Source organism: Pectinophora gossypiella, chromosome 14 (genome assembly GCF_024362695.1).
Source record: "Pectinophora gossypiella chromosome 14, ilPecGoss1.1, whole genome shotgun sequence".
NCBI lineage: Eukaryota > Metazoa > Arthropoda > Insecta > Lepidoptera > Gelechiidae > Pectinophora > Pectinophora gossypiella.
The window spans coordinates 1,239,567-1,259,815 of NC_065417.1; the positions used below are offsets into that span (position 1 = coordinate 1,239,567).

At 40.1% G+C, this 20,249-nt stretch overlaps 1 protein-coding gene across 2 annotated transcripts in view; it reads left to right on the forward strand.

Moving 5' to 3' along the window:
* Positions 1 to 20,249, forward strand: part of LOC126372467 (netrin-B-like) — a 215,986-nt gene that overhangs the window by 185,887 nt on the left and 9,850 nt on the right. For both annotated transcript variants that reach the window (XM_050018244.1, XM_050018245.1), the window contains exon 2: positions 13,916 to 14,104. In XM_050018244.1, the coding sequence (XP_049874201.1) occupies positions 13,916 to 14,104 (189 nt within the window). The remainder of the gene's footprint in view (positions 1 to 13,915; positions 14,105 to 20,249) is intronic.

The window sequence follows — 20,249 nt, forward strand, 5'->3', positions numbered from 1 at the left end:
GGATTACCAACCCCATCAACCCTTGTGTCAAGAGTTACTATTGAGCCGCCAAAGGCCCCTGACATCGCTTATGTAACGTCTACTAACTTACATCAGTAAGCAGTAACCGGGACCAACGGCTTGATGTGCCTTCCGAAGCACGGATTGTCTTACTTTCGTTTGTCTTTCTTTAATGGCTTTAAATTTATTATTAATAATTGGCACAATAATATAAAATGTCAAAGTATAAAAGATTAAGTCAGTTCATTTCCAGGACATAAAAATTCGTCAACTGAATCCCGTTTGGATTATGTAAGCGCCTGATGTTGTTTTCATAGCAAACACCCAGGTCAGGTTCTAATTTCTTAGTAGCCAGTAATCATAGGACAAATGAAGCGTTTTGTCTGTATATTAATGGCTTCCATTTCGCCAAGCTGTGCAGGAACACAGCAAATGATATCATACATCAGAGAGCAGGCAATCTAGTTCTACGGCTGGTGGTCCAGTGGTTGAGCGTTGGGCCCACGATCTGGAGTTCCCGGGTTCGATTTCCGGTGAGGACGAATCACAAAAATTACTTTGTGGTCCCTAGTTTGGTTAGGACATTACTGGCTGATCACCAGATAGTCCGAAAATAAGATGATCCGTGCTTCGGAAGGCACGTTAAGCCGTTGGTCCCGGTTACTACTTACTGATGTAAGTAGAATGTGGAGGAAGCAAGAGAAGTGTGTCAGGATCGTAGGAAATGGAATGGAGTCTCAACTTATACGGGAAATAGCGTTTAGGAAATAGTTTATATATGTATGCTTGTATGATGTTTAATTGAGGAGCTCGGTGGCGCACCGGTAAACGCGCTCGGCCTGCGATTGTTGAAGTTAAGCAACTTTCGCAAACGCCGGTCATAGGATGGATGACCACAAAAAAAAAAGGTTTCATCTCGAGCTCCTCCGTGCTTCGGAAGGCACGTTAAGCCGTTGGTCCCGGCTGCATTAGCAATCGTTAATAACCATGAATCCGCACTGGGCCCGCGTGACGGTTTAAAGCCCGATCTCCCTATCCATCCATAGGGAAGGCCCGTGCCCCAACAGTGGGGACGTTAATGGGCTGATGATGATGATGTTTAACAAATAGTGAAGAATAAACTCGATAAAGTGCTTCAACTTCTTGGTATTGGAAGATCTCGCATGACAGTACAGAAAAATATCGGCGCCGACTGACATAATATACGATCCTAACGATTACGTAGGTACTCTAGCCATAGAGGCGACCAATCAGCTCGCAACAACGAAGACTTCAGGACTCGCCGTAGTTATGGATGCTCCAAATCCATCATTCAAAATACTCCAAATACCCGCGGAGCTAACCTCAAAGGACTTCGTTTCGCCGGAACAGCCACAAATAGAGCATAAAACAATAACTTGTCTGACAAAGAACCATTACTCCACATACGTTACTCTATACCGCCGCCCTAGCACGTAAAACTGTCAACGCGTGACCTATGCGCAAGCGCACCAGGGTCGTTTTCAGTTATGATGTTGTCTCTGGTATTTGTACATTCCCGAGAAATGCATTTTCGGAGGTATCTACCTAAGTAAATTAAATTTATCTTTTTTGGGGCTATGTTACAATAAAATACCAGATAATATTTTGAATTTGTCAGAAAATAAATTTAAAGCTCATGTGAAGCTTACTTTATGTAAAAAAGCTTATTATAAGATTCATGATTACCTAAATGATAAAAATGTCTGGTATTAAATGTGTTCCTCTAGTTATTAAATAACTTGTAATGTATACACTCATTGATTCAAAAGATGTGTTGCTGTTGCAGTTTCTTGTCATTTCTTCTCCTCAGCCATAACACCTTGCGAAATGACGTAAATTCAAAAATGTTACATTGACCTTCAATAAGTTTACCCGTGATAATTGCCTTCCCTATGGATGGATAGGGAGATCGGGCCTTAAACCATCATGCGGGCCCAGTACGGATTGATGGTTATTAACGACTGCTAATGCAGCCGGGACCAACGGCTTAACGTGACCGGCCTTTGCGAAAGTTGCTTAACTTCAACAATCGCAGACCGAACGCGTTTACCGCTGCGCCACCGAGCTCCATGATAATTACGTTGAATAAATGATTTCTGATCTAACCTATATTGGGCTGGTTTTCCCTTCGCGGGTTGGAAGGTCAGACAGGTAGTCGCTTCTGTAAGCGGTCAATTTTATGAAATGGGCCCAAAGCCACAGGGTTCCCTTGGCTTCCGAGATCCTGCCCTGTATTAACTACACATACACAGATGTTCTGGTAAAAAATATCACTATTCGTTTCACTGATGGCTTGTTTTGCTTTCGGAGATATGAAAATATTTTCTAACTTGTTTATGTGGGCGCTGAAATGAGTGATGGGATTTTTTTAAGTAAACAGGTTTGTTTTCCTTCGGAGGGGGCGTAAAGCTATTAGTTGGTCTAACAGAAAGTTCAGTGAGAAGTGGGTACTTAGTTCATCTTGCGATGGAAGTCACGACTATCCAAGTCGCTCTTTTACTGTGCCTTTACGCAAAGTAATTATACCAACAATAATTACCCAAGACTAACTATACGGAACCTCTTCATCACCATTCATCAGGAAATCAGGAAGCACATTAATCTTCTCAAAACCGCGTATGTGCATGGCACTGCACATTTAGCATCGTTAGGGCAAAACGACGAATGTATCCGTCCGTCACAGTTCGCATGATTTATCACTCGCTGTTTTGTTTTTATGTTTTGTTTCGTCGTCGGGTTTATGTTTTATGTTTATGACAAATTGCAGGTCAATTCTGTTACGGCACTCATTAAGTGGGGTAAACATGTTTGTGGTAGTTTTGCTTTTATGCAATTTGGGTTAGTGAACATCGTTGTGAATGTGTTGAGTAGTTATCATACTTGTGTTACATTTTGTTTCTGCTATTTATGATCTATCTCTCTTCGTAATGTAGATAGCTTCTTGCTTCTCAAACGGAGAGTGCGGACTCGCACCAATTACTTGTCTTAAGTGCAATTTTCACTAACACAGTTGGCTCGACCATTATAGACGGCGATACGGCTCACCACCTATCACTTTGGTCTAAGGGTGGTATTAATAAACTAATCTCAGCTTCCGAGACTGCCCTCAAGATCATGTCAATGTGACAGTTCTCATATAAAAACAGAGACTTGAGCATGATCTTGAGGGCAGTCTCAGCTGAGATTTGTTTATTGATACCACCCTAACAGCTCGGTGAGGTAAGTACTCACACTTAGTTCATCTTGCGATTGATTTACCTCTGACTTGCCAAGTTGGGAATAGGCATGAGCTTATGTAGATACTTAAAGTCAAATGATTCCCTTATCTTTTTTTATCTATCTCTCTATATACAATTACAAATACAAGTGTTTTTACTGTGCAAAAACTTAGCCTAATATAAACTTTTTTTATTTCCACTTCTACCCTCTCTCCTTATTTAAAAGCTGCGCTCTTGTCGGTGGAGTAATCGCCATTCCTCTCTTCTTCCCGCCATCACCTCCTGATACGACACGACCTGCTCCTTCTCTTTTATTTGTTTCATAAATGTTCTCCTAGGTCTACCCCTTCCTCTCTTCCCTTAATTTTTTCCTTTTATGATGTTTGATAAATGAATCGTGTCGTATCAGGTGGCCAATCATATTTCCTCTCCGGTTCTATAGTCTTCATTATGGTTCTCTTTCTTCACTTCTACATTTCACATTATTTATCTACAAAAAAAAAACTATCTATACTTATAATAAATCTGTAGAGAGGTCAATTCTGTACATTAAATATTTTTTCAAAATAACTATCAGGGGGTGATAAGTGGTCGATACTGATGCCAAAAATGCAATCAGTAAAATTTTTGTCTGTCTGTCTGTCTATCTGTCTGTCTGTCTGTCTGTCTGTCTGTCTGTATGTTCCTTATAGAAACAAAAACTACTGGACGGATTTTAATGAAACTTGGTACAATTATTCTTCACACTCCTAGACAGGTTATAGTATACTTTTCATCACGCTACAATCAATAGGAGCAGAGTAGTGAAGGGAAATCCTTTTGTATGAAAAATCTAAACCACTCAAGTTAGACGTTTGAAATTTGGCATGCAGGTACCTTAGATACTGTAGAGGTGCACTAAGAAAGGAATTCCCGAAATTCTTACGGGAACGGGAATTAGCGGGAAAATCCTTTTGTATGAAATATCTAAACCACTCAAGTTAGACGTTTGAAATTAAGCATGCAGGTACCTTAGATACCGTAGAGGTACACTAAGAAAGGAATTCCCGAAATTCCCACGGGAACGGGAATTAGCGGGAAAATCCTTTTGTATGAAAAATCTAAGCCACTCAAGTTAGACGTTTGAAATTTGGCATGCAGATACCTTAGGTACCGTAGAGGTGCACTAAGAAAGGAATTCTCGAAATTCCCACGAGAACGGGAATTAGCGGGAAAATCCTTTTGTATGAAAAATCTAAACCACTCAAGTTAGACGTTTGAAATTTGTCATGCAGGTACCTTAGGTACCGTGGAGGTGCACTAAGAAAGGAATTCCCGAAATTCCCACGGGAACGGGAATTAACGGGAAAATCCTTTTGTATGAAAAATCTAAACCATTCAAGTTAGATGTTTGAAATTTGGCTCGCAGGTACCTTAGATACCGTAGAGGTGCACTAATAAAGGAATTCCCGAAATTCCCACGGGAACGGGAATTAGTGGGAAAATCCTTTTGTATGAAAAATCTAAACCACTCAAGTTAGACGTTTGAAATTTGGCATGCAGGTACTTTAGTAAACTTAAAGTTTAGTTGCAACAGGATATTACAAAATTCCCACGGGAACGGTAGTTAGCGGGAAAAGACATTTGTATGAAAAAATCAAATCTAAATAAAAGGAGAAACTGACTGACTCAGTGACTGACATATCAACGCATAGCCTGAACGGCTAAACGTAGGCATTTGAAATTTGGAAGGGACATAGCTTAGGTACCGTAGAGGTGCACTAAGAAAGGAATTCCCGGAATTTCCACGGGAACGGAAATTAGCGGGAAAATCCTTTTGTGTGAAAAATCTAAACCGCTTAAGTTAGACGCTTGAAATTTGGCATGCAGGTACCTTAGTTAACTTAAAGCTTAGTTGCAACAGGATATTGCAAAATTCCCGCGGAAACGGGAGTTAGCGGGAAAAAAACATTTGTATGAAAAAATCGAAACCGCGTAAGATAGATGTTTTCAATTCAATTCAATTAAATTATTTATTGCATTCCATGTAGTACAATGGGGTGTTACATAGGCATAGGAACTAAAACATGGACCCTGTAGGGCACAGCAACGTTGAAGGGAAGAGAGGAAGTGTGTATTAAAATTAAAACTCAATGAACAATCAATTAAAAAAAAATCAATTCAATCAATTGATTCAATCTAGCATGCATGCATACCTTAGTAAATATAAAGTTTATTTTTGGCTGTATTTTGAAAAATGGGAGTTATTGGGAAAAAAATTGTATGAAAACATCTAAACTGCATAAGTATGCACTCCCACACACACAAAGATCTCTCTCTTATATAAGACGCCACGCGGACGAAGTCGCGGGCAAAAGCTAGTAAATAATAAGGGCAATAAAATGGCATGGCTTGATGTTCGCTCTCTAACACAGAACATAAATTGGAAGCTTCTTTTCTGCTGGTTTTAAGTTGGCAATACCACAATGGGGATTAGGCTAAGTACAGACTTACAGATATTTATGTAGTTTCTTACACGTTGTGAACGGAACATTTCGTCAAGTAGCATACCAGTAGAGTGTTCACAATAAGGATCCGCGTGCTAGTTACATTATTCGGCGTCACGCGCGTCCGTCGGAGGAAAGTAGCGGCGGAAGCGTCTGCGCACGTAGCCACTCACGGTGTGGTGTGACCATGGGTTTGTGTTAAAATGGATCATCATCCCTAGCATTATCCCGTTTTTCACAGGGTCCGTTTACCTAACCCGAGAGAAGATTTGACAGATCCGGTTTTTTTTTATTGAAGCGACTGTCTGTGTGACCTAAAATGGATCTTTTTTTAAAAAAATATACACCGTAATAATACCAAATATGTGAATTTAAATGTGTATAAATAAACACAACATAAAAAACACAATAAAATAATCAGACTTAAACTGGCGAATTGTAATGATTTATTTTCTACGCTGAAGTGGGAGCATATAAAAAACAGAATTCGTTTCGATTGTAAAGGGATTTTTTGCACTCACAATAAAAGATGAAATGCAAGAGAGAGAGAGATAAAAGTTTAGTTTTGGTCCTGTCAAGTAAGTTAAATAAATAAATAAAATAAAGTTGGTGGTTGCCCGAATAGACATCAATATCCATCTTAGGACTTTGTATCAAAAATAGCTGCAAGTTGCCTTTTAATTACTACATTTGTAACTCTGCCCACACCATTACGATTATGTATTAAGTTCCCGGAAACGTATGACTTGCATCATCATCATCATCTCAGGCCTTTACATCTTTATCAGATGATTCAAACAGCGTTTCTGTGGCAGCTTTTAAAATGGCTGTAAAGTCCGATGCGAGAGCGACAGTAGCGGCCGCACGACTGGCATTGTAGTTGAGGGTTATTAGATGGTATAGGTGGTAAATCGGCCCTCTCACTTCTGTGACTTGCATCACAGTGTCACGAATTCGAAGACTCTGACCCACTGAATTCGACTTTATAAGATTTAATTCATCTTTGGATCACGATTTATTAATCACGTGAATTCACGTGGTTCCCAAGATTTGTGCCCGGTTAATGTCAATAGGCTCGCCCCCTATTATATAGGACTTAAACAAGCTGGAGGTGTAGGCGCAATACTACGTTATAATGTTATTAAGCTCCCCGTCAACCTCATCCCAAAAAGCTATTGTACTCAACTCCTCTCTCCTAAACAATTACCGTCCTGCCGTCCCAAACGTCCAAGTCTCCCGTGATCCATGGCCACCCCACTGCCGTAGTCACGTTCGAGCACGTGTCGGGAAAGTGGGTCCAGTCCGAACATCGCTAATTTATTGGACACCCGCTTTTCCATTCATTGCCTTCCTACTTCGCTGACTTTGGTTAAAGTTTAACGGATTTTCTTTACCGGACTGCAAAAGAAGCGTATATATATTTAGACACTGTTTTATTAGCGTCACATGTAGGAGGCTTTGAAATGTTTTCCTGGTAATGTCTCATGAGTGTGAAGAATGTGCTTATAAAGTTGTATGTAAGTAACTAAAAAAAAAATACTATAGGTAGGTATATAGATAGGTCTTCTTCTATCGTGTGGGTTGAGAGGTGGATGACCAACCTCATCAAACCTGGTGTCAGGGTTATTATTGTGCCGCCAAAGGCACCCGATATGGCTCATGTAACCATTTCATCAGTAAGTAGTAACCGGGATCAATGGAAGCACGGAATATGAGGAAATTGTCGTATTTCATAGAATATTTCAAACAAACGTAGTATATTGGTTCTCTAAGTATGTGATAGTAAAGCCTCTTCACGCTTGTACCATACTGTACATGCAGCCAGGGGTAGACAACATTTCCATCGAGTTAAGAGGAGCAGACGTCGCCAACCCTTGGTAATAGTATTAAGTCAAGGGCGCCAAATTGCCACACTCGAGATAACGACTTTATTAATTTAATTAATCCCCGGAATGGATACATCAACGCTTAATTACTCGTACGCCAGTGGTTGTCAAAGTGCGACATGTGGTGGTATATTATAATATTGTTAAAGGTAAAGGAATAGAATGACTTGCCGTAGTCTGTGTTTCCCCCAAATTGCTATAGTATTAGTTATATTACAATGTAGGAATCTTCAAAACTAGAGCGAATAGGCATTTTTTACTCTTCACTCTAAGTACCAAGTTGATATTGTGGTCAAACGCAAACCTATTTATAACAAAAAAAATATAAAACTGAAAATTCTGACAGCGCGCACGTTGCCAGCAAAATTTTGGTCAGCTATCAGCGAAGTTTGAGAACCTCTGCCCCGACCGAAGGTTGCGCGCCCCTGTCTGCGCAATAAATATTAATTAATTTATGTTGATACGGCGCATAACGCTAATTAGTGATGCGATGCAATATGTGTGTGTCAAGTGAGTAACAAGGGTTCACGAAGGAAGGAAGTTAAAATACAAATTCATTCAATTTAGAAGTTGGTCCCTATTCTTGGGCCGTGTAGGTTATGAGGTGAATTACCAACCTCGTCAACCTTGGTGTCACTGTTACTATTGAGCCGCCAAAGGACTGCCATCGCTCATGCATCGCTCATGTGGAAGAGATCGCTCGTAGCGATAAGGCCGCCTTTGCCCACCTTAGAATAAGTTTATCCTGTGAATGTTTTTGTGAATTTGTGTGCAATAAAGTGTATTATTATTATTATTAATACACGACCCAATTATTTCGTGTTTTGACGTTTAGTAAAAAGTAGCTGATTTGACTAGTTGGAAATTAGCCTGTTGGGATGTAGTTGTGAGCTTATGTTATTTGAAACAAAACTGTCGGGAAAGCCGAAACAGTAATTGCCATTTCAAATTCGTAGTGAGACAGTTTCCTGTTTTTAATAATGGATCAGATACAGAATCATAGCAGAAGTATTTATTAATTTTCTAAAACTGTGACATCGACAGACACGCAAAACTTCAAACAATTACACAATGATTACACATATTCACACAAACATTCACACTCACCAATTTGCAGCAGGTTTGTTTCTTTCTTTCTTTGCAGTTAAATGCTAGTTATTATTATAATTATTCTAATTAATCTTTATATTTCACTTTCCGCTTTATAAAATTTAATTTGTCAAACTTTGTAATTGGCTAGTATAAGATTTTTAACATCGCAACTTTAATTAAGATTATTATAAGCTGTAAAGTTTGCAATAAACGATTAAATAAAATAAATAAAAATTTAACCTCATAAATTGTTTTGGGGACGTCAACAAAAATTTATCTTAAAAAATATCCGTTCATAATTTGCGTCGTTCTCATTTGTCAATCAATGTCGACCTGAGTGATGGGTCGTCGATGAGTCTAGCAACGTATTTGCTGAGGCCCGGGAGCTTTTTAATTCCCCGTTTTTTTTTTAAACAGAAACCAATTTGGTGGCTATTGATTTTGTTAGTCTGCAAGTTGTATTTTTTTTTTTTTTAATTTTTACATGTGTTTAGGTTGTTAATTGTCTTGTTAACTGCCTCCGTGGTCCAGTGGTTGAGCGTTGTGCTCACGATCCGGAAGTCCAGGGTTCGAATCCCGATGGGGACAAATCACAAAAATCACTTTGTGATCCCTAGTTTGGTTAGGATATTGCAGACTGATCACATAAGATGATCCGTGGTTCGGAAGGCACGTTAAGCCGTTGGTCCCGGTTATTACTTAGTACTGATGTAAGTAAGTTGTCGTTATGTGAGTCATTTGAGGGGTTTGTGGCGGCTCAATAATAACCCTGACACCAGGGTTGATGGGGTTGGTAATCCACCTCACAACCCATACGATAGAAGAAGAATTGTCTTGTTTAAGTAGTTAACATAAATTAATATAAATAAAATAACTCTTAATATAACGTAGCAATACACCTGTAACACCAAAGGGGTAGGCATTTGGGGGCGAACCTATGTCATATAAGTCTTATCTACCTACTTAATTATTTTTATACCACAAATTGTAACATCGCGACAAAATATGTTTATTTCAGGCGATTTTTACGTGACCTATTGCAGTTTTGCCGCATATATTATTAACTACTTGGCCGCACAAATGGGGAGCGCTGAGGGCTCTCATTTTTTTTTTTGACGTTACTTATTGTAGATTTGCCGCAGATGGCATTAACTACTTGGCCGGAGCTGAGGGCTCTCACAGACGAATGAAAACACACACAAAATAGTCTGTTTCGTAATACGCCGTTGTATGTAATAGCATAAACTTATAAGTATGCGATGACTATAACTTAACGCGACCATTACAGACGGCGATACGGCTCACCGCCTATCACGTTGGTCTAACAGAAAGCTCGGTGAGGTGTGGGTACTTAGGTCATCTTGCGACGGATGTACCTCTGACTACCTCAATTGGGATATAGTTATATCCATTATAGGAGGCCAATATGAAGACTAGCTAAAAGTAAAGCAAGCAGCAGTGAGTAGCTGTAAGTATATAATATATGTTACGGTAAATCTGATTAATTGAAAATTATTAATATTTTTACAAAATTATTGATAATAACCACATGTTTTAATAAATGTGAATAAACGATCGAAATTTATCCTTATTTACCCTTGGCCACTTATTACATTTATCACTACTAGGATGAAATAATTAATAAAAACCGACAAATGTGATTAATTTATCACTTTGACCTCGACTTTCGGTAATTATTAATAATAACATAACATAAACTGCCTAATATACGTCCCACTGCTGGGCACAGGCCTCCCCTCAATCAACTGGAGGGGGTATGGAGCATACTCCACCACGCTGCTCCACTGCGGGTTGGTGGAGGTGTTTTTACGGCTAATAGCCGGGACCAACGGCTTAACGTGCCCTCCGAAGCACGGAATCATCTTACTTTTTCGGACAATCAGGTGATTCAAGCCTGAAAAGTCCTTACCAAACAAAGGACAGTCTCACAAAGTGATTTCGACAATGTCCCCATCGGGAATCGAACCCGGACCTCCAGATCGTAATTATTTGATCGTAATTATGACTTTCGGTAATTATTAATAATAATAGATAATTATTAATAATCTTCAATTATTCACTCTTGCCGTGACATATATAATAAGCTCCCTAAGTACTTAAGAGATGAAACTAAAACTGATTTATTTATAAAAAATCTAAAAACAATGCTAATTAAAAAGAGTTATTATACTGTAGACGAATTTTTAAATGATAAGTTTTAATTTTAATACACACTTCCTCTCTTCCCTTCAACGTTGCTGTGCCCTACAGGGTCCATGTTATAGTTCCTATGCCTATGTAACACCCCATTATACTACATGAAATGCAATAAATAATTGAGAATTGAATTGAATTGAAAGTTGTAACTCTGACCTAGATACATAAAAACTCTGTCCGCCCCATTAGGGACCTGCAGCGGTAGTTCATGTATGTATGACATGATAAACTTACGAGATTCTCGATTATCATAAGCGGAAATTGATTCTGGGCGGTACTACACGTTTACATCACAAATCTATAAGTAATTGCCGTATAGCATCGGCGATACAGCCTCTAGACCCCAACAGTACTAGATCTGGGGCCTTAGCCAAGTTGCAATAGATTATAACAATCGACAGTGGCGTAGATAATAAAAATATAAGTTAATAATAAACCTGTTAATAAACCTGACTATGGAAAAAATCACGCTCTAAAATGTATGAAACAAGAAAATAAATAAATAAATAAAATATTCATTGTACTAGGGTATTAGGTTTACGCGGTTATTATCATAATTAAAACACATAATAACGGGTTCTTACCGCGTTTTAATCAGGGATATGACTGTCGGAATACCGGGAGTCTCGTATCCCTGATTCAAATACGGTAAGAACCCGTTATTATGTGTTTTAATAAAGAAAATATTCTCTTCTATTCTAAAAAAGAAGAATAGAATAGAAATGTTTATTATAAATGGAGGCGTCCATTATACACACACACACAAAGACAAGACAATAACATCACTTAAAAAAAATCACAAAACAATTACAAAAAACATAGGAGGATGTTCATTAGAGTGATCATGAGGTGGTGGTGGACGTCCTGAGATAAAAGAACCTGATATTCTCTGATTTCTTCCGACTAGTGATGTTTAGCAGATAGCCATGGTCGCATGCCGTGGTAAGCAAACTTTTGGGACAGATTGGCATTCGACCACGGCTGTTAAACATCACTATGCGAAAGAATTTTCGAGAACAGAAGAGAATATTTTATTGTTTCATTCTTTGTAGACACATGACGTAACATAAAAATATTAACGTATATTTATGAAACACGACGTTCGTGCCTCACCCAACAGGGTCCACATAATACCAGCGTCGTGGTTCGCGCCGCGACTTGTGCTGAGTGAGGCCCTTTTATCTTAGGACGTCCACCACCACCTTATGATCATTGTAATGAACATCCTTCTATGCTTTTTGTAATTGTTTTGTAAAAAAAAATAAGTGATGTTTTTGATAAATGCAGTGGCATTTAATGTTGAAATTAAATATAGTCAACCCAATTATTAGCTGTCTGCGTTTAATTTCTGAGGTATGTGTGAAAGTGATCCCAACAAAAACATTTTCATGTAAAAATGTTGCCAACACGAGATCATATCGATCACAATGTCAAAAAGTCATCAGATCTCATGTAGCGCCAAGTTTCTAACTCTACACGCCCTAATTATACAAACTATAAGTTCACAAACTCTACACGTTAGGCAAAATATGGAGGTTGGCCGTTTCGCTACCATCACATGAACTTAAAGTGAAAAAACTATTTCGCTATAGGTAGTGCCTGCCCTTGCGCTTCGCTTTGCTCGTCTTGGCGGGGGCACTGCCGTGCCCCCAGATACAATATGAATCACTTACTCCCGCCATTTTGCCAATTTGAAAAAAAAAACATGCGAAAAATCAAACATGGCGTCTGTTGGGTTGTGTCATCGATGTCGCATTAATAGAAAGCTGAAACAAGCAATATAAATTCATAGACGTTAGATAGAAATGTATTTAATGTATTTATACCGTCTGTATCTTATCTACGTTCTATTGACATTGTATCTCTTCCGGGAATTACGGCGTGGAACCATAAATAAAAAGTTCGATAACGTAATATTTCTAAAGAATATTTCTACAGGCCATTAATCTATTTGAAATACTTGTCTATTCCTATAAAGGTTTTTCCGTTTTCCATAGCACATAGATATTTTTCAACGTCTTGTCTAATAAACCGTTCCATGCTGTTTTGGTAACGAATAATTTGAGTTGGCGTGCTCCACCTTAGACCACATCGCTGCTTAAGACTAGGCTGGATCATGGTCAAACGCAATCAAATTTTTCAATTAATAACAATAACAACTTTTTTATAATTTGAATTATTGTTCTTTTTAATTTGTTAAAATCACTTTGTGATCCCTAGTTCGGTTAGGACATTATCCGCAAGTAAGATGATACGTACTTCGGAAGGCACGTTAAGCCGTTGGCCCCGGTTACTATTTATTGATGTAAGTGAGTAATCGTTACCTTGACACCAGGGTTATACAGGGTATTCCACCTCACAATCCACACGATAACAAGAGGAAGACATAGTTCTTATAGCAATTGTAATTATTTTTTTATTGTTAATTATTTTTGAGTGACATTTCGGCGCGACTCACTGAGGCAACTGGCAGTTATTTTGCGCAGAGAATAGGCCTGGCAGTTCAGAGGGGACATGCTGCCAGCGTTTTGGGCGCTCTGCCTCAGTGTGGCGCGCTGGTGGAGGTTTTCTATTTATAATTAGCTCGTGTTTTTGTTTTTGTTATTTTTTTAAATATATTGCCAGATTTTGCAATTGTAAATTGTTACTGGCAATACTGGTAAAGTCACCGACATAGCTCGGAGAATTGTAAAGCTGAAGTGGGAGTGGGCAGGACACATAGTGAGGAGAACCGATGGCCGCTGGGGCGGAAGGGTTCTGGAATGGCGACCATGTGTCGGACGACGCTCAGTGGGTAGGCCCGCTACAAGGTGGACCGACGATCTGGTGAAGGTCCCGGGAAGCCGCTGGATGCGGGCAGCGCAGGACCGATCGTCGTGAAGATCCTTGGGGGAGGCCTATGCCCAGCAGTGGGCGTCGTACGGCTGATGATGATGACTGGCAATAAATTTATTTTCTTCTTATTCTGTTCTTAATTAAGTTATCTTCTTTCCAGAATGCAACTGCAACGGGCACGCGCGCCGCTGTCGGTTTAACATGGAGTTGTACAAGTTGTCGGGCCGCGCCAGTGGTGGCGTTTGCCTCAAGTGCCGACATTACACTGCTGGAAGACATTGCCACTACTGTCGCGAGGGTTACTACCGCGACCCCACGAAGCCCATCACCCACAAGAAGGCCTGCAAACGTGAGTACACTGCCTATATTAATATTCATCATCAGCTCCAAGCCCGGACACGTATTTAGAAATGCTATTTCACGCGGCCCTGAAAACCTGAAACCGGCTTGGACATTTGAGAGACGAACGGCCCTTTGCCACAAAAATAGCCTTACAATACAATACAAATACACTTAAGGCCCTGCGCAGACGACAGACTATCCGTGACGCACTTTTTAGTCTGTGAAAATATAACCTATGCAATTATATGCAGTAACGCGCCGGACTTTTTGCGCGTCGTGTGCGTTACTGCATATAATTGCATAGGTTATATTTTCACAGACTAAAAAGTGCGTCACGGATAGTCTGTCGTCTGCGCAGGGCCTTATTGTACCAAAATAAATTAAAGAAATAATTACAAAAAGACTCTTAAGTAAGTACATGGCAAATGGCGGCCTTATCGCGAGACATACATAATATAAACTCACGCCTATTTCCCACCGAAGTAAGCAGAGACTTCGGAATTCCATTTGCTTTGATCCTGACACACTTCTCTTGCTTCAAACTAAATGGGTTGGGTTTGTAATTGTTTTTAGTGTTGTGTTTATATGTGCAACAAAGCGTTTTTGTATTGTATTGTATTGAAGGGGCTGGAACTGCTTTACGGCTAATAGCCGGGACCAATGGCTTAACATGCCCTCCGAAGCACGGAATCATCTTACATTTACGAACAAACAGGTGATTCAAGCCCGCAATGTCCTTACCAAACAAAGAACAGTCTCACAAAGTGATTTCGACCATGTTCGTATCAGGAAACGAACCTGGACTTCCACTTCGTGAGCCAAACGCTCTAACCACTAGACCACTGACGTTGTATTAAAAAATCTACTTCCTCCATTCTTTTTCATTTAACACTGTAAACTTTTCACGTAAGTACATACATACATAAACAGCCTATATACGTCCCACTGCTGGGCACAGGCCTCCCCTCAATCAACTGGAGGGGATATAGAGCATACTCCACTACGCTGCTCCAATGCGGGTTGGTGGAGATGTTTTTTTACAGCTAATAGCCGGGACCAACGACTTAACGTGCCCTCCGAAGCACGGATTCATCTTACTTTTTCGGACAATCAGGTGATTCAAGCCTGAAAAGTCCTTACCAAACAAAGAACACTCTCACAAAGTGATTTCGACCATGTTCGTATCAGGAAACGAACCTGGACCTTCACTTCGTGAGGCAAACGCTCTAACCGCTAAACCACGGAGGTTGTATTAAAAAATGTACTTCCTCCATTATTTTTCATTTAACACTGTAAACTGTTCACGTGAGTAATAAAAATAAATTACGAGCAACACAATATCAGGAACACGGTATTTGAACAAACGGACATAATATAAAATATACAGAATTCTTTAACAAAAGTCGGATTGTTCCCAGTTCCCTTGTATGTGTTTATGTTCTTTAATATAATATCAAAGACTTTTTATTAGCAAGGAATAAAGCTGAATGCGCATAGAGGAGCGAAACGACCTCCGTGGTCCGTGAGAACTGATATTAGGCAGCTAAATTACTCAATTGTATATCAATATTTTATGTTTATTTTTATTTTTTTAAAGAACGTCTAGGGCCCTGTGCCGAGGTTTTTCTTGCAGCTTCTTTTCCCCGGCTATACAGGTTGTGAGAAGCTGCAGTAGTTTTAGGCGGATGAGACGTTCGTTATGTAAAAATTGACGATTCAAAGTGTAACTATGTTACCTACTGAATAAAGATATTTTTGAATTTGAATTTGTCCAGTGGTTGAGCGTTGGGCTCACGATCCGGAGGCCCCGGGCTCGAATCCCGGTGTGGACATATCACAAAAATTACTTTGTGGTCCCTAGTTTGGTTAGGACATTACAGGCTGATTACCTGATTGTCCGAAAGTAAGACGATCCGTGCTTCGGAAGGCACGTTAAGCCGTTGGTCCCGGTTACTGCTTACTGATGTAAGTGAGAAATCGTTACATGAGCCACGTCAGGGGCCTTTGGCGGCTCAATAATAACCCTGACACTACGGTCTATGAGGTTGGTAATTCACCTCACAACCCACACGATAAGAATAAGACTGAAAAGACATTTCGAGTTTCTAACATTTTAAGAATTCTGACTAACATAATAGACCAGATGGGTATATGACATAATGCCTACAATTAGGCTGTTAAAATCAATCCGCACTGGGCCCGCGTGGTGGTTTAAGGCCCGATCTCCCTATCTATCCATAGGGAAGGCCCGTGCCCCAGCAGTGGGAACGTTAATGGGCTGATGATGATGAGGCTGTTAAAATTAAAATTCCGACGCGGTATCATACAAACTTCCCGCCCGGACGACCGCTTCTGTGTGAATTGTCACATAATTCTCGTTGCAAGTAATAAAAGTTTCGGTTTCAGTTAAAAATAAGTTGAACCGAGTCGTAAAGGAATATAGAGTAAATACAGTAGGCAGTAAAACAGTTTACACCTGTTTACGCAGGGTTAAACAAACTCGGGTGCTGGGCCTACTCGCGTACAGGTACAATACAATACAATACAATACACTTTATTGCACCAAAATAAAAAGAAATAATTACAACACATACATACATAAACTCACGCCTATTTCCCACCGGGGTAAGCAGAGACTATAGAATTCCATTTGCTTCGATTCTGACACACTTCTCTTGCTTCCTCCACATTCATTAATCGCATCATACAAAAAAAAAATACAAAAAGTCTCTTAACTAAGTACATGGCAAATGGCGGCCTTACAAGTATAAAGTGTACTTTTTATGAAAATAGGATTCGGTATTTATTCCGGCGCCAAGTAGCTTGCTGCGTTCCGTCGCGTGTGTGAGAGTGTCAGTGTCTTTCTGGGTAAGCTCGTTCCACAGTCGATCTCTTCTTCTCCTCGTTGAAGAATGAAGAGCAAAACCATCTTAATTAAAAAAAAAATTTTTTCTCGTTGAGATCACAGAGTTCAGAAGATATTAACACGAACAGTCATAAATATTCAATCTGACAAGTTATTAAGTAGGTATGAAAGTTCTAAGAAATTAATTTTAAAATGAGCGGCGTCGGAAAAGCTTTTTTCACAGATAATTTTTTTTTAAAATAATTAAAAGTAATTTAAGTCTTTATCCATGTATTTTCTCCATTTGCCTTCCCGGGTGTGTTACACCGACAGAGGGATTGTGTCCTATGTGTCTTTGATTTGGATTATACGTTTCATGATATAAATTTTTCCTGCACCCAAAGGTTACCTGGAAGAAATTGCTGCATGAGCACTAAGGCCGCCTGTTGTGCTTTTCTGTATCTGTTGTCCTTATTTCTGTATCTTGTGTCCATTGTGCTCAATCAAGTATCTATCTATGTATATGTATAATCCATATTATAAATACTTTTTTGTCATATGATGAATTATACTTACATAATACATAAGAGGAATTGTCATTTGGAGGGGTACTTCACTGCTCCACTACGGTTGATGGAGAAATACAACAGAGAGAAATGTGTTAATTACGCAACAAACATAGTTTAAAAAACATACGTAGAATTGTTAAAACAAAACAAAAATGTTCCATAATTAAAACGTAACACATTTAAAAATTTCGAACACGTTCTTCGGCGCTCCGAATCGAATAAATAAATTTAAACCACGACAAATAGCAAACCTTTTAAAAAAAGAAATATAAAATGGCCGACAGCCTATAAAACGGTGAAATAAATGCGTTGGGCCCGCAGGCTATTCCAGCGCGGGACAGTTGCACATAAAAATCGTCGGACTATCGACAGGGCGAATGGGGCCTTGCGAAATAGGCCCCAGTGGACCCGCGGCCACGTTATAGGGCCCAACAGTTTGTGCTGACGTGTGAGATTAGTTTCGGGGGGTGAAACTGTTTTTACAATTGGTTCGGGTCAAACGTTGATACAAATAAACAGTATTGCAGCTGGCCGGGGAGTAATCCGAAAACCCGACGCCAAATCGAGTGGTTTTCTTAAATTGCTTTTCTAAATAAAACGTTTCGCGGTATAGTTCGTCTGTGCGCGCCCTTACGTAACTCAGTGCATTTTTGGTATAGGTAATTTGTGTTAACAACAATGAGATGGCATACTATTATTGTAACATATATAACTTATTGACTATATATACATCATTATGACATATTGAGGAGCTCGGTGGCGCAGCGGTAAACGCGCTCGGTCTGCGATTGTTGAAGTTAAGCAACTTCGTAAAGGCCGGTCATAGGATGGGTGACCACAAAAAAAAAAGTTTTCATCTCGAGCTCCTCCGTGCTTCGGAAGGCACGTTAAGCCGTTGGTCCCGGCTGCATTAGCAGTCGTTAATAACCACCAATCCGCACTGGGCCCGCGTGGTGGTTTAAGGCCCGATCTCCCTATCCATCCATAGGAAAGGCCCGTACCCCAGCAGTGGGGACGTTAATGGGCTGGTGATGATGATGACATCATTACTCTTTTTCCCACTTTGGGAACATTCGTGGGAAAGGCACATCGCTGGTTCGCACATTCTCACTTACCGACAAGCCCCTCTGACGTCATTTCCTTCGTTCTCGTTGGCAGGAACCCAATTATCGAAATGTGTCCCGAGCCCGGTGTAAAGTGGTCGCTCGCTGACCCCGTGCGACGCGTTTGAGATAGTCACTTTATACCGAATTGGAATCACCGACGGGGTTAAACCGAGAACATTTTTGTTCGAAATACGTTCGTGTTTGAGTAAAATCACCGATAATTATAGATTACGACCTCCGTGGTCCAGAGATTGAGCGTTGGGCTCACGATCCGGAGGTCCCGGGTTCGAATCCCGGTGGGGACATATCAGAAAAATCACTTTGTGATCTCTAGTTTGGTTAGTACATTGCAGGCTGATCATCTGATTGTCCAAAAAGTAAGATGATTCGTGCTTCGGAAGGCACGTTAAATCGTTGGTCCCGGTTACTACTTACTGATGTAAGTAAGTAGTAGTTACATGAGCCATGTCAGGGGCCTTTGGCGGCTCAATAATAACTCTGACACCAGGGTTGATAAGGTTGATAATTCACCTCACAACTCACACGACAGGAGAAGACCGATAATTGCCCTCAGCGCTCCCCATTTGCCCGGCCAAGTACTTAATGCCATCTACGGAAAATCTACAATAAGTCACGTCAAAAAAAGACACCGATGGTCGAATACTAATAATAATAACTTTTTCTTCCGGGATTCGAACCCGGGACCTCCGGATCGTGATACTAACGCTCAACCACTGGACTACAGAGGCCGTTACACACAGTTACTCACAGTAAACAAAGGAATAACCACGTCAACCACTTCCGGTTTCCGAACAAAGATAAACTAGTCAACTTCCAACAAAGTAACAGTAACAAGAATCTATTGGCAGTTGTTACGAAGTCAGTAACAATAACAGTGAAAATAACAATAACAAAATCAGAAGTGTTGGGATGAGTGAAACACTTAGTGAGACCAACTTTTTGATAACAGTGTTGTTTTCTGTTTGTTTGTTCATATAGGAAGCAAATAATTCACAGGTAGACATTCATTGTGAAACGTGGACGCTGACTCAGAAAGACAGAGACAGACTCGAGGCCTTTGAAATGTGGTGTTGGAAGAGGATGGAAAGAATAAGTTGGACTGAAAGAGGTCCTAATGAGTTACTAACGGCCTCTGTGGTCCAGTGGTTGAGCGTTGGACTCACGATCCGGAGGCCCCGGGTTCGAATCCCGGTGGGGGCATATCACAAAAATCACTTCGTGATCCCTTGTTTGGTTAGGACATTACAGGCTGATCACCTGATTGTCCGAAAGTAAGATGATCCGTGCTTCGGAAGGCACGTTAAGCTGATGGTCCCGGTTACTATTTACTGATGTAAGTGAGTAATCGTTACGTGAGCCATGTCAGGGGCCTTTGGCGGCTCAATTATAACCCTGACACCAGGGTTGATGAGGTTGGTATTCTACCTCACAACCCACACGATGAGGAGAAGAAGAATGAGGAAGTGCTAGTAAGAGTAGGGGAAAAGAGGCAAATATTAAGAGTTGTTGAGGACATAAGAGGCAAGATGATTGGACACTTAATAAGACACGACAAATTTATTAAAAAACATCATAGAAGGGAAGCTACAAGGAAAAAGAGGAAGGGGAAGA